Source organism: Elgaria multicarinata, chromosome 3 (assembly GCF_023053635.1).
Source record: "Elgaria multicarinata webbii isolate HBS135686 ecotype San Diego chromosome 3, rElgMul1.1.pri, whole genome shotgun sequence".
NCBI classification, from domain to species: Eukaryota; Metazoa; Chordata; class Lepidosauria; order Squamata; family Anguidae; genus Elgaria; species Elgaria multicarinata.
Genome location: NC_086173.1, coordinates 102,189,737 through 102,204,432, shown reverse-complemented (window position 1 = coordinate 102,204,432; position 14,696 = coordinate 102,189,737). Strand labels below are relative to the sequence as shown.

The following is a 14,696-nucleotide window of genomic DNA, read 5'->3' as shown; positions in this document are numbered from 1 at the left end:
AAATATTATCTCACAATCTTTTCATACTGTTTGATGAATGCAAAATCTTCCATACTTTCCCCCACGAACAGGAAGATGACATATTTCTGAATCCATTAGGGAACTAGTTTGAAAAATGTTCCAGCTATCTAACTTGGGTCTACCTACACATACTGCTGTCCTTTTGTCATAATACTAGAAACCAGCATCATCCCATGAAGGTGATCAGTGGGAGATAAAAGGGAGTGCTTTTTCACCCAGTGTATAGTTAAACTATGGAATTTTCTTTAAAAAGAATTTAAAGGGGGATTAGACAAATTCATGGAGGATAAGGCTGTCAATGGCTATTAGTTCCTCCAGCATCAGATGCAGTAAGCCTATGTGTGCCAGTTGATGGGGAAACATGACCCATCAGGTCCTGCTTGTGGGTTTCCTGTGGACAGGGGCAGCCACTGTGTGATCAGAATGCTGGGCTAGATGGAACCTTGGTTTGATCCAGCAGGGCTCTTCTTGTGTTCTTATGTCCCAACAACTTAATGACAATAACAAATTCAGTCCTTTCAACAACCACAAAATATTGGAAACTTCTGATAAAGCGACTGAGCTATAAGCTATAATCTCAAAGGGTACAATGCAATTTAAAACAAATAGCATGAATGCTCAACATGTACTTTCAGAAGTAATTTTTCAGATTATGACTACTAGATGGCGCTTTCTAACAAGTCTAGGAAGTCTGTGAAGTACATGAAAAAGTGGCTTTCACTCTTATGCTTTTAGGTTTATAATAAGCTGCAGTGATCGTGACATTTCTGTATAATACATCTATAATCTCAAAGAATTCCACTTAATATGGAAATAGTGTGAATTTCCAAAAAGGTTAATTGGGGTTGCAGAAAACAACAGCCTTCATACAGATCCTTTCCATATGTAAATGGATTAACTGGTTTTTTTCTTTCTTTCACTGAAAAGAGAGCTAGCTGTGAGCACAAAAGAATAGACTAGCTACCCATGAGCCACTGGGGGAAAGTGGTCTCAAACTGGGCCTGCCTCTTTACCTCTTGTGTTTGCTAGAGTCAGAGTCACATTCCTGGCACATGCATCGCAGACATAACTGCATTTCTGACGGGTGTCATCTAGCCTTGTCTTCAACAAGTGGCATAGCAGTCAGACAACTGAACCCAAGAACCAATCTGGCTCTGCCAAACCTTATAAACCTTATAAAACCTGAACCTCAGAGTGTGATCTTCAGTCAGAGCAATTTGTCTCACTGGAGAAGGCCTCACCTGGCTAAGTTTACCTACTCCCTCATAGCTAACCTAGCTGTTTTAGGCAGTGATACCCACACAAGGCTTTTTGGTCTGTTTATGAAACTTGCATCATTGCCTGAACAGGACTGTACTTCCTCCAACTGACAGCTGTCATTCCCCAAACCCTGAAACCTGACCATTTGGGGCCTGACCCCTGCTGGACCCTGAAACTCATCCTCCTCCCACACACAAAGTTTTCTGACACAGGCTATTGTGTTAGTGCTGTTGTGTTACAGATGCATCAAGAAATAGCTGCTGCCTTGAAGTTCCTAATCAACTTGGATGGCTTTAAAGGGGGATTAGACAAATTCACGGAGGATAAGACTATCAATGACTACTAGTCCCGATGGCAGTATATTACCTCCAGTTTCAGAGGCCTCTGTATACCAATGTCTCTGTATACCAGTAGCTGGGGAATTCTAGTGGCAGGGTGCTATTGCATTCATGTCCACTTATTTATTCAAAACTGTCTCTTCCACTCTTCAGTCAAAAGACTCCAAGAGCAGCTTACAAGAATCAGCAGACAGGCTCTGCTCTCAGTCTCACAATCTAAAAGGACGCAAGACACAGGATGGGGGAGGGGGGAAAGGCATGATGGTAATGCTTGATTCAGTTGCCCATATGGACTGGAACTCAGGTTTGCATTGCATGTATCATCCTTCTGTGCTATCCTGTTCTTTGCTTGTGGGCTTCCCACAGGAAGCTGGTGGTTGGCCACTGTGAGAACAGAATGCTCGACTAGATGCGCCCTTGGTCTGATCCAGCATGGCTCTTCTTATGTTAAAAAGTATGTGTTCAGGCAGGTCTGCTCATCTAATTTTAGGAATTCACAAGTGAATTGCAAAATGGGGTTCCTCTGTATAATGAAAGAGAAAATCACAATGTTGAAGCAGTTCAATATAGTACTTGTTGGCATTTTTATTAGACCTTTAATGGAAGAGTCATCTGGACATAATTGTATAGTCTGTAATATTCCTGAGACACTTTTAGGTGCAATTCTAGGGATCCAATCAAACATTTCCAAGCTACAGGCCCAGCTCCCTCATCCAGGAGGGTTTGAACTGACAACCTTATGAATAACAACAAAACAAAAAATGCCACAGTTAGTCCTGTGGGGCATAGTAGTTTGCCAGGAAGGATAGACTCTACAATTGCTTTTCAAGCAGCCATCACACTTAGCTGCTTGTTTTCTGAATTTGGGCAGAGATTGTAATCTGATTCAACTTCCAGGGCCCTTTCTATATGTAAGGGTTATCCCAGAAAATGGAGGGATTATTCCTACCTGCTCCCGGGATCCCCTGTGCATCATTTGGATGCACAGGGACAATCCAGGGACAATCCTGGGGGGAAAAGGAAGGTGTAGAAACGGCCCGGGAAAGATGTCAAGAATTATGGCCTTTGGCCTTGATTTTCAAAGCAGCCTAGTGGTGCAAGTCCCACTGGCTTTCAGAACGCTTTGGGAAGGGAGAATGTAATAATACACCATCGTGTACTGCCTGGAATAGGGAAGGAGATCTTTTGTGGGTGGTCACATTCCCATCTAGTCCTAAAATGTATGGATCAATCTGATTGTTTGGGAAGCAATAGAATGGCATGTAATGGCCGCTTCATTATCATCTAGTTCTGTGTGGAGCACTGTATTGGGTTTTGAGGATGCCTTGGAATTAAATATTCTAGGCTGCGTTTATAGTCTGGCTGGGAATGAGTCACAGAATGTAGTTAGTGTATGGCTCTAATTCCTAAATGTTTTCCTCAGGAGTCACTAATACATTTCTTTTTGTTTGTTTGTTTGCTTGTAACTATTTCAGTTCTAAAATTGCTCCTGCCTGTTCCATTCTTTTACAGCTTTTAGTCTCAGCTTTGCGAAAACGTTTTTTTTTTTTTTAAAGGAACGTTGATCATAAGTGAGTACATTGTAATGCAGCGGGAGTCTAATCTATGGTTGTATTATGCAAAGAAAATAAAACTTGTGAGGATGAGATGTGCCTCCACCATCTTTTAGAAGCAGTTTTCCACCATGCGTTTAAAATTCAACTTGTGGAGCTAGAGGAAGGAATTGGGCGGTGGGGGAATCATCTGCCCTCATGGAAACTTTGGAAGGAGCTATTAAGTTTTGACAGTGAAAGAAAACTCCCTCGTGGCACTTGTCAGCCTAGTCAAGGAGACTGTCAGTCCATGCAAGGCAGGGACATGTATTGCTCTCCGCCCCTCAATGAGTCGTCAGAGGACTTACACGCCACTCACCCTCTCTCGCCACAAGGCTAGCGATGCCCCGAAGGCGTTCTGCTGATCCCAGCTCCGCCCGCCCTCTGCTCCGCATGTATGTTGGCGTGCTGGTGCCTCAGCGTGTCGACTGGGTTAGCATCATTGCAGCATCCCGCGTCATCCGCCTCTGATTGGCAGGGCTCCGAGGTCCGGCCCTGCCCACCCTCACTCTGATTGGCAGAAGTATACGGCCCTGCCCTGCTTTCCTGGAAAGTTCTTGGAAATCTATCAAAGGTATTTCCTTGAACGCAGAGAGCGACAGCAGCCGATGCCGATTAAAACTGAAAACAAGCAACAACTTTTTTCTCTCGCAGCAGGATCCCCGCGAGGAATAGACTGGTTTATTTGGACTCACTCCTTTTCCTGCTGGGGGATTGATTTTTTGGGGTGGTGGTATAATTTTCATCCCAGCAGAACAAGCCTGAAATCGAGATATCTGCTACGGACACATCTATTTATACTTTTCATTTTGGTGAATGTCGGAACAGTGATGTGAATACAATACAATTCCAGGAATCCACCACTTCCTGGAATAGATTAAAAGGGAGCAAACAAAAGATTACTTAGTAGTGCTTCCCCTCCCTTCGCTCCCCGAGCGCCGCATTACTTCAAGAGTCAGCGCCGAGGCTAGCTGCTACTCTTTCTCCGCTCTCCGTTTCCATACGTTTAGGCGGAGAGAGATTATTTATTGAGAGAGATATTTATTATTTTTCCATTCCCGTTTTTACTGGCGATTTTAAACGCCACCGGGAAGGCGATTTCTTTCCTCCTTAAATATATGTGCATGTTACTCTGGTAATTTAAAAGCAATTATTTTTAGTACTCTCGTTTACAGCAAGAGTTCGTTGGAGAAGAGCTAAGGTCACGCACATTTTTCTCCCCGTAGCTTGCTGAGTAACGACTTTCTGGATACCTCAAGTTGTTTTCTGTGAGTGGATCTCCAAGGTGCTTTTGAGAAGGCTGGTTAGGATAAATTCAGCCTTCTTTTTCTAGTGACTCTCCAACCGATTGTCGTACCCCCGTTTGGGAACAAAGGCGGACAAAGAGAAGATAACCAAAAGTGGGAGAGCTTTTTCCCAGTTTCCCGAAGACTTGATGCTCTTTCCTTGGTCCTGGAGTGACATGATCCTCTGTGTTCACGGGTAAGATTCTTTACAGACTTAAAAGTTCTGCTTTTTAATTACTTAAAAATGATAATCTTGGGTAGTGTGTGTGTGTGTGTGTGTGTGTGAGAGAGAGAGAGAGAGAGAGAGAGAGAGAGAGAGAAGAGAGAGAGAGAGAGAGAAAGAGAGAGAGAGAGAGAAAGAGAGAGAGAGAGAGAGAGAGAGAGAGAGAGAGAGAGTTAGTTCACACATCTCCCCAGAAACACAGTACCTTGGGAAACTTGCAGTGCAATCCTATACATCTCTACTCAGAAGTAAACCTCACTGAGTTCAGTGGGGCTTGCTCAAAGGTAAATTGCAGCTTTTAGGACAGCACAAATTAGGATGGCATCTTTGACTAGATGTACCTTACTAGTAGTGTTCCTGTTATTATCATGCAGAAGTTTTGGACAAGAACTCACCAGCCAACCTAACATTTGCAGTCTATTACAGACAAAATGTTTACAGCATTTTGTTTGCTGTTTTGCATGCCAGCATGCCAAAATACTGATCAGCTCCTACAGTCATTAACTTATAAGCCATTTAATCTGTTCTGAAGGAGAATCTCACAGTGTATTTCCTCTAAGATTGTAGGAGACAGGGACTTCCACCCTCTCCTTTGGGATTTTGCTTCATTGTACTGCTGATAGGGGCCATGCTGATTTTATGATTTCCTAAGGTTCACTCCTATTATTTTCAGTCCATGTGAAGATTCTCATAACATAATTGCTTGAAATTAAATCTGTGAAGTAACAGAGGAACCGATGGAGAATCAGAAATATACTACTGGCACTTTAGTTAAAATTCAAAATTACAGGGCAGTCCTACACATCTCCACTCAGAAGTAAGCCCTCCTGAGTTCAAAGGAATGTATATATCTGATTCCCATCTGTTCTTCTGTTGCTTCACAGTTCATTTCCTTGTTGAGATGGTTCTTCACTTTGTAATCCATTGTGCTCTAGAATTATGTACAGTTTAGAAGCCCCTTGAGTCCTGCCCCAAATGGGGGAGAGAGAGAGGGGGGAGAGAGAGAGAGAGAGAGAGAGAGAGAGAGAGAGAGAGAGAGAGAGAGAAAGTAAGTGCCTAAAGTTATCCAGTGAGCTTCATGGCTGAGTGAGGATTTGAACTTGAATCTCTTCAGTCTGACACTATCAGTTGCAACACATCCTGGCTCTCAGCCCAAGTCCTGCCTCAGATACATTACACTTTGATGGTTAAGCATTTCTGATTCTCTCCAGCCTCCTTTTGAAAGTGGCTTACAATTCTGATTTTATTCTTGTGCAGTCTGCCCTATGTCTATAATGGCTCCTTCTGTTTTCTTTCCCCTGTGATAACATTTAGGAAGCTGATGCATAGTATAATATCTGTATCTGTTGTATCATGCTTGCATACGCCTACTCAAAAATGTTCCCCAACTTACTACTCATTCAGTCTATTCCATAATCCCAGTCAATGTTTCTGCTAACTCTCTCCCACACTCTGTCTCTCACCTTCATAATTTCCTCTTTCTTTCCATCACACACTCGAACCATTCACTCTGATGAAGAGTAGAAGTCCACCTTATCTCTCTCTCTCTGTCTCCACCCCAAACCCCAACTATTCTCCTAGCTAAGCAGTCAGTAATCATAGAGTTACGAGACCCCAAGTAGAATTTTCCCAGGGAGATATTGTACTAGAGAAAAACCTACAAATGCCATTTCATTGCAGCCCACAAACTGCTCACCCCCAAATTAAAGGAAAGACAACAATGCTTTTTTTAAAAAAGAAACATGTATTTTAACCCCTACAAGCAACATCAATCAGGGCAGTGACATAGCCAAAAGGAGCCACCATGCCAGATCCTTTGCCCTCTCTGCCTAGTAATCCCACCAAGGAGACCTCTGGCTCAAAAAATCCCCTGCCAAGTATTTATTTCGTCCAGGAAATAATGTAGGTTACAGTGGCTTATGCCCTCTTCTCCCCTTGGCAAGGAGAAGACTGTTAATGCCTGTTAGTGCCAACCAAAGTGGCTGTTTTATTAGATGTGATCTGTGAGTGGGGGAGTAAAATTAGTTCATTGTCCACTTGATCATTTGAGTGGTAAACATGCATCTCCAGGAGTGTGTGGGGGGGGAAGAGAAGCACAGTGAATTTTTATTTTGTGCATGATGAAACCATGTAATGAAATCTGAATAAAATGTTGCTAGAAAAAGACAATAGTAGCAACAGTTTATAAATACTACTATTAACAGATTCAGAAATGTCTACATTCTGTCCGCCTTCTAGCATATTCAACACGGTGTTAGTCTTGAGAAACTAGGGAACAAGATTTTCTTTTTTGTTTGTTTGTAACTTTTATTACAATAATTATTTCCATAGCCATTAATGGAGCTTTACATGGTTTCCTAAGCAAGCAAACAAACAAAATCTGGTTCCTGCCTGTTAGGAATTTAAGATTTAAAATAGACAAGGGAGAAGACAGAGAGATGGGAAGAAGATAAAAGTGTTGCAAGTGATTAATGTGTGCTTAATCTAGACTTTAGTTGGGAAGGAGGATTAAGCAGTTAAACTCAAGCCCTAAATGCCTAAACACAAAGGAATTCCAAAGACAGTTCTACAACGCACGCCCCCATCTTCCAAACCAGATATTTCCAAAAACAGACAAGCACTTTCATTTTCAAGCAATAGAGAGGAGGAGGATCATGTAAGCCACCTTGGGATCCTTGCAAGAGGAAAAATGGTGGGATATAAACACAATAAATAAAATACCCCTTTACCATATCTGTAATTCTGTTCCCTTTCTCTCCATGCATGGAAAGTTACTGAGGACAAATTAAGTACAGAATATTATGAATAATCTGGCGGGGGGAAAAAGAATATTCTAAAAGACCCAAGGACAAGAACAGTGACCTTTACAGATTGTAGGACAACATGAGAGGCAGTGATTGACCCCAGGAAGCAGAACTGGGAACTTACTTCTAGTCTTGTCCCTTGTTTAGTCATTTATTACTGTGCAAAGTACTATTATGTCATGATTTGCATATCACACCCACTTTGGAGAGCAAAATGATTACACAAGATGCAAACAAACTAGGAACGCAGGCCCACATAGGTACTTTTGCTTAGGGCAGCATCAGAATACAGAAAAGGTATTTGAATTTAACCGAGTTGGGATACTTGAGCATGGAGACTGTTGTTGGCCACTCTTTGGATGAGATGGGCTTTATATCATGGTTATGGAGAAAGGGTGAGGGCCAATACAAAATGTTGGGTACCGTGGATTTCTAGCAATATCTAGATTTAGCATGTGAATCACATTGGAGCAGATACTAACAAGTGCTATTTAGATGTAGTTTTTGATATCTCACACATTTCACTTTTAGAGAGACACAGAAGCTTGTAGCTCAGAAAACTATGGCAATTAATTGATTGATTAATTTTTTGTGGTAAAGCAATCTGTGTTCAAATCTCTTGTGGGCAGTATTACTTTTTGCCTGCTTTTCCTTGTCCCATCTTTACACTTCAGTTCTAAATGGGGTTAATTGATGTAGCATGATGAAGCTGTGTGGAAGGAAACAAATTAGTTTGAGTGCTGATGGGACAGGAGGGATATATAACTTACCCCTGCTATCATCAGGGTGTCATTGACACTGCATGCAATCAATGTCATGTAGGCAACAGATTTGTGCAAATGGGATGCAGACTCTTTCACTTTGCTGTATGTGTCCTTCATCCATTCTGCATATGGATGAGTTTCCAGTAGCTCTATATTGGATGAGTACAATCCTGTGGGCAGCTGGAAATTGGCAATATAACTGGCAGGAGAGGAGGTAAAGCATAAGCATGGTAAAAAAAGATCCAAGTGCAGGCTGCATTGTAGTATTGCCTTTAACTGTATATTGTATTCTTTGAATCCGCAACTCTTATAAATTTTGTGTTCAGTGTATCATTCTTTCTCCACTCAACCAACGATACCCTATAATATCTTGCTGTAGCAAAAATTTAGGATCTGCATTTGATTTTAAAAAAATGTTTCTTTAAAATGCTGCTACTATGAGCAGTTTCAAAATGAACTTCAATGCATTTGAAGTTTTAAAACTCACCTTTGAGCAACTCTGTCTGCATGGAGAGCAGGTTTCAACTCCCTCAAATCTTGATAGTGGTCTCGTTGGTCAGAGGCCACAGAACACTGGCTGTTTCTGGGGCTGGAAAGGGCTACCACACCATAACTGAGACCACCACACTACAAAGGAGCTGTTCACACAACATGCTAATCCACACTCAGTGGTTGTGTATGAGTTGTTTTGAACCATGGGTTATCTTTGAACTGTGGGATAGCATGTTGTCTGAATGCAATGTATTTTTTTATTGTGTTGTTTGAAATCAGCCAGGGTGGCTTGTTAACCATGTGGTGTGGCTTGTTAATCACCCTGAACAGCCCAACAACAAACCGTGAGTTCTTAAGTTGGCTTGTTTGAGAAAATAAGCCACACTGCATGGTTAATAAGCCACCCTGGCTGCATTCAGAGAACAAATAACTCACGGTTCAAAACAAACCACTGAGTGTAGGTAAGCATGCTATGTGAACAGCCCCATTGTGTTCCTTGAAACCATCCTGAGAAAAAAGTGCTACTTTTAAACTCCATCCACCAATCCTTTACATTCCACAAAGTACTAAAATCTCCCTTATGCTGGAGAGCTTAACAGAGAAAGAAGATATCTAGAGATTTTAGGTTTCTAGAAATTTTTGGAGAGGATTTTCCTTGTTAGAAAAGGAAATGAGAACACTGAACTATCTTCAATAGTTGCTTATCAGACGACATTAAATTTATTATCTTAAAAGTACAAGGAAGTTATAAACATTATTGAAGGTGCAACTCCAACCATACTTAGGAGAGTAGAAAGTCACAGTGACCTCAGTGGAGCTAGCTTTTTTAGTAAATATGCATTGGGTTGCATTACAGATCTGATTACAGGATGAATAAATAACATATGCGCACATGTATGCACGCACGCACACACGCATAAACAAACACACAGAGAATAATGTTTAAATTAGTATTAGAGATTGATCTAGAGGTATTTTCAGCTTCACATTTCTTTATGCACATGTGTTAATATTTGTTGTTTACTAGTTAATTATTCAGGCCCTGTAGTGTAAGAAATATACTGGAAACTAGAACATAATATTTGCAAAGCATCAGGGTGAATTTTAAAACTTTATCCAAATTTCATCCAGTACTTTCTAAAAGCCTTTCTTTTTTTTAAAAAAGGGGTGATTTTTAATGGACATTTTTCAGAACAACGAGAAAGAAAAATACTGGGTTCCGCTACATTCTTAATTGTGCACAGGATCATTTCAGTGAAGTAAAAGGATTTATACCTATGTGGTTTCATCCCATGAGTGTTGTTACGATGGTTATTCATGTGGAACAATGAAACATTCCATATTGGCTTCGAATATGTAAATACATCGATATAAAAGCAAAAGAGTGTTGAGGCTGCAATCCTATATACAATTGCTGAGGAGTAATTTCCGTTGAGCTCCGTAGGACACTTCTGAGTAGACATGAATAGGACTGTGCTGTCAGTTACCCTCTGCCTGGCTGCGAGCGGTGAATGTGTGCTTAACTGCACAACGTTGTGCCTGTGTATGCAAAAGTAGGTTCCGCTGTGTTCTGTGAGGCTCACTCCCTAGTAAGTCTGTTCACAACTGTGGCTGAAGTGACTGATGTTTCTTCTGTTTGGAACATAACTTATATAGGACCCTGCTTATGCAATTTAGCACGTTGTAGCCTAACGGGTTAGTACAGTAGGCAGGAGTTCTATGACGCAACCTGCTTGGATGATGATGATGATGATAATAATAATAATACAAAATGCCCTCCTTTTCAGATCCCATCCTTTGCTGGCAGAGGAGAAGCTCAGGAGGCTATCGCTTGGGGGCCTTGCAGTGAATTTGTCAGAGCAGGTCATGCAGCCTCTCTCAGTCACACCCTTCCAAGAAGAGTCGGCTTCTCCCTTCGCGGCACCCACGCCTGAGAGCAACCCGCCTCAAACACGAGACCCAGAAGAGGATCTGCTGTGCATTGCCAAAACATTTTCATATCTGCGGGAATCAGGTAAGGGCCCTGAGACGGTACTTCTAATCTTTGAAAGAAGAGCCTACTGCCTTCTGGAGTTGCACATAGCAAGGAATGATGATTGAAGTGCCCCCTTATTGGAAACTCCCTGTAGTGGAGAAATGGCTTATGCCAGACTTTCCCAGCCTGTTGCCCTCCCGATGTGTTGGATGACAGCTCCCAGAATCTCCCAGCCTGGCTGGGGAAGGCTGGCTTACTCACACCTCTCCTAGGATGGGCATGGGCACTAAGGCTCTGAGGTCTAGAATGGCAAAACAAGCCATTCTGATAGCAGATTAACTTTTTCCACCAGGCAAGTGGCAGCACGGTCTTTTTAAAAGCCAGCTCATGGGGGCTGGAGCTACAGTGCTTTGCCTGTTTACCTGTAACCAAGCCATATTGAACTCAGTGGGTCTTCCTTTTGAATAGATGTGGGTGGGCTGGGCTGAGCTGGGCTTCTGACAACAGAGCCTGTGTGAGGTAGCAGCAGATAGAGGGTTCAGCTTGGAACAATGAGGCCTGGATTTAAATCCTGTTCAGCCATGAACTCTCAGCCTGATCTACCTCACCAGATTGTTGTGTGTATAAAATGAAGGAAGAGAGGAAAGGAGCCATGTATGTCATTCTGAGCAGTGGAGGCTGGTGACTTTGATAGCAGTGGGGCAGAGAATCCACTCTGAGGTTCAGTCAGAACCAGCCAGAACTTTAAGGGAGCTGTCCAAGGCTCTCAATCCTATCCCCAAAATATGTTCAGCATCTTGGATCACTCTTTTAGAGTTCTGTCTGGTTCTGGTTCTGACTGAAACCCAGAGTGGATTCACCACCCTACTGATATTGGAGCCTTGTGACTCTGAGCTCACTGGAGGCAGGGATACCGATGCGATAGAAAAATAAATACATTTCATTTCCCCTGAACTTTGCCCCCTTGTGTACAGTCTGTACTTTTCCTATGTGTTTCTTAGCCTCTGTCTTTCTTGAACTCCCTTCTAGGCTGGTACTGGGGTTCTATCACAGCCAGTGAAGCCAAGCAGCAGCTCCAGAAGACCCCCGAGGGGACATTCCTGGTACGGGACAGCACTCACCCAAGCTACCTGTTCACACTCTCCGTCAAGACCAACAGAGGCCCCACCAATGTGCGCATTGAATATGCTGACAGCAAGTTCCGGTTAGACTCAAATTGCCTCTCCAAACCTCGTATTATGGCCTTCCCGGACGTGGTCAGCCTTATCCAGCATTACGTTCTTTCTTGCACTGTGGAGAGCAAGAGTGATGCCCCTTACCCACCCCCCATGCCTTCACCTCCCATCCAAAAGGAGATGGCAGCGTCAGCAGTCCATTTGAAACTGATCCAGCCGCACAGCCGCAAGGATTGTGCTCCCAGCCTGCAGCACCTCTGCCGGCTACAGATCAACAGATCCACTGCAGAGACAGACCAGTTGCCTCTACCAAAGAGAATGAAGGACTATTTGAAGCAGTACCCTTTCCAGCTTTGAGGGCACCGCCTGTTTGTCTCGGAGGGACATGCTAGAAGTGACATTATAAAAATCCAAATGGGACAGCGATGTGGCTTTGACCCACTGACGTGGCATGGTACTCAGTGGGCACAGTACATAAATGGCCATCAGAACAGGTTGTAAGCCTTTTTGCCCTCCCTTATTTCCCCCAGCTACCCTGATTCCATTCCTATGCCATGGAGGAGGCTGCTTGTACCAATGGCGTATGTGTGGTACACAATTCCAGTGCCCAAACCTCAGGGCTTCTCTCTCTTTCACTGACTGTGGCTTTGAGGAAACACTCTTGGCTTGTGCGCACTACTTGAATTTCGGAGTGGACATCACACCGGAAATGTTCAAGCATTGTTACTGTCATTTATTTATATCCATGGTAGTTTTTACTCTTTTTTTCACCACCTCTGACTATCATTTAGACTGTTTTTACTTCTTTTTCCTTTTGCAACAAATGACTTGAGATGGGTTCAGTTTTTATCTCCTTGAGGTAGCCCTCAATTCTTGGGGGAGTTTGAATATAGACTTCAGTTACGTTTTATGCCAATTCCCTGCTCCATAATCTCAGATGGTGTATCCCAGCCTTCCCCAATCTGGTGTTGGGCATACAAGTCCCATCATCCTTGGCCAACATGACTAATACTGGCTAAAGATGAGCGGGGCTGTGGTTCAAGCCATCTTGGGAGCGCTAGGTTGAGGGAGGCTGGATATGGTATGAATATGTCGGAAGTGTGTGAAACTTTGACTCCTGTCACAATCAACATTGAGACTTCAGGTTCCTTTCTTATGGCACACAGAATGCTTCCTTTCCTCCCAAGGAGGGTCTTTTTCTCCCCTTCCATCTTCCCCTCTTTGAAGAGGACACTCCCATTATGAACCAGCCAATTAGATCCAAATGATTTGTTTTTAAAAGTACAACAGCGGAGGATCCTGGGTACCTGTCATAGGAGGCTTAAGCCATTTGCCTTTGAGGGGTGTTCATTCCCCAACCTTAGAATAAAGCTGGCTCCTACTGAGCTGCAGTACCAGCAAACTTATATTTATATTCCTTTGGTGAAGGAACTTGGCAGAAAACAGGCCAACTTTCTCCCATCAGCATGATAGTGTCAACCCATCAGTTGAACATTAAATCATTGTTTCACTGGTCTGTTAGTGCCATGTGGTCTCAGAGAGAAAGGAATACTGCTGCACTATTCACCATCTCATCTGCTAGTGGAAGCTTGACTCATAGTCTAAAAGCAATATCACTTCTTGAATCTCATACTAGAATCATAATTTTTTAAAAAACTTCCTTAGGGTGCGGTCCTATGCATGGTTAGACTGAAAGGAAGTCCTACAACTCCCAGCATGCTGGAAGTTGTAGGACTGTTTTGCACCCTTAATGTCCTTTTAGGCTTCCCTAAGGTTCATCTGTGGACACTTATTAACTTTGATTCTGTTCCTTGTATAGAGAGCAAAGAAAGAAAGAATTAAGTGCCATCTTTTCTTCCATCTTTTCTGTACACCATTTATATGCAGCCCTAATGTGCCTTGTATTTGCTAGATACAAGACACCAGAGCTGGTCATGGGATGGTAAGGAAAATCCATTGGCATTAATGCTGCCTTCCACTCCTCCTTCAGACTCATGACAAGTCCTCTGAAGGGGGAAAATTCATATGGTCAAAGGAGAAGGTTGTCCTCCATCATATGTCTAAATCTTCAGGATAGTTATGGATACACGCCTTTTCAGAGGCCTAGGGTTGCATGTGAGAGTGATACTTCTGCTTTGTCAGAGGGTGAGGTGCAGGAAGTGATAGGAACAGCCTCTCCAACCTGAGGCTCTCCAGATATGTTTGACTACAAATCCCATCGTGAGTGGTTGGGGAAGGCTGAGCAAGACTATAAGATAATAAAAGAAACAAGGAACAATCTGCTCCCATCAACAATCCAAGATGACATGGTATATTTAATCAATGTCCATTTCTTTTCATATTTCCATCCAACCTGGATTTTGTTGTATTTCTGGTTTTATTTTGGATACTTTGATAATTGACAAAGAATGTGTGCATGTGTGATGTCTGGTTCTCTTGATCACTGAGCTCTCTGCTTTCCTTGTGCACTATGGCAGGTGCTGGAGCAAGGGCAAATGAATGAGAAAAGAAAATATATTAAAAACAGAATACAATAAATGATATTTTTAAATATAAAAACCCTGTAAAGTGTTTTTTAACCTTCCAACTGCATGAGAATTGTTTCAAACACATCTGCTAACTTTGCATTCCTAGATATCAGCATTGTATCTGCTACAACATTGCCACTGTATTGTTTTACAAGCCTATTTTGTGACATTGCTGAGCTGCGGTGCAAGGAAGTAAGAGGCATAGTTTAAGAATAAGTATTCAGCAAGATGCTTTAGC

The 14,696-nt window shown here is 42.6% G+C and overlaps 1 protein-coding gene across 1 annotated transcript; it reads left to right on the top strand.

Annotated features, from left to right (window-relative positions):
• Positions 1-3,743: 3,743 nt before the first annotated feature.
• On the top strand, positions 3,744-14,489 carry CISH (cytokine inducible SH2 containing protein). The gene is made up of 3 exons (XM_063121103.1): positions 3,744-4,693; positions 10,568-10,794; positions 11,785-14,489. The coding sequence occupies exons 1-3, from the start codon at positions 4,647-4,649 to the stop codon at positions 12,285-12,287; spliced, it is 777 nt and encodes a 258-aa protein (XP_062977173.1). The 5' UTR covers positions 3,744-4,646; the 3' UTR covers positions 12,288-14,489.
• The last annotated feature ends 207 nt before the right edge of the window (positions 14,490-14,696 follow it).

Bases quoted from the DNA above. Each gene is read 5' to 3' on its own strand.
- CISH (XM_063121103.1), top strand. From the start codon at position 4,647: ATGCTCTTTCCTTGGTCCTGGAGTGACATGATCCTCTGTGTTCACGG. The intron at 4,694-10,567 runs GTAAGATTCTTT...CCTCCTTTTCAG, and splicing joins ATGATCCTCTGTGTTCACGG to ATCCCATCCTTTGCTGGCAG. The intron at 10,795-11,784 runs GTAAGGGCCCTG...ACTCCCTTCTAG, and splicing joins TTCATATCTGCGGGAATCAG to GCTGGTACTGGGGTTCTATC.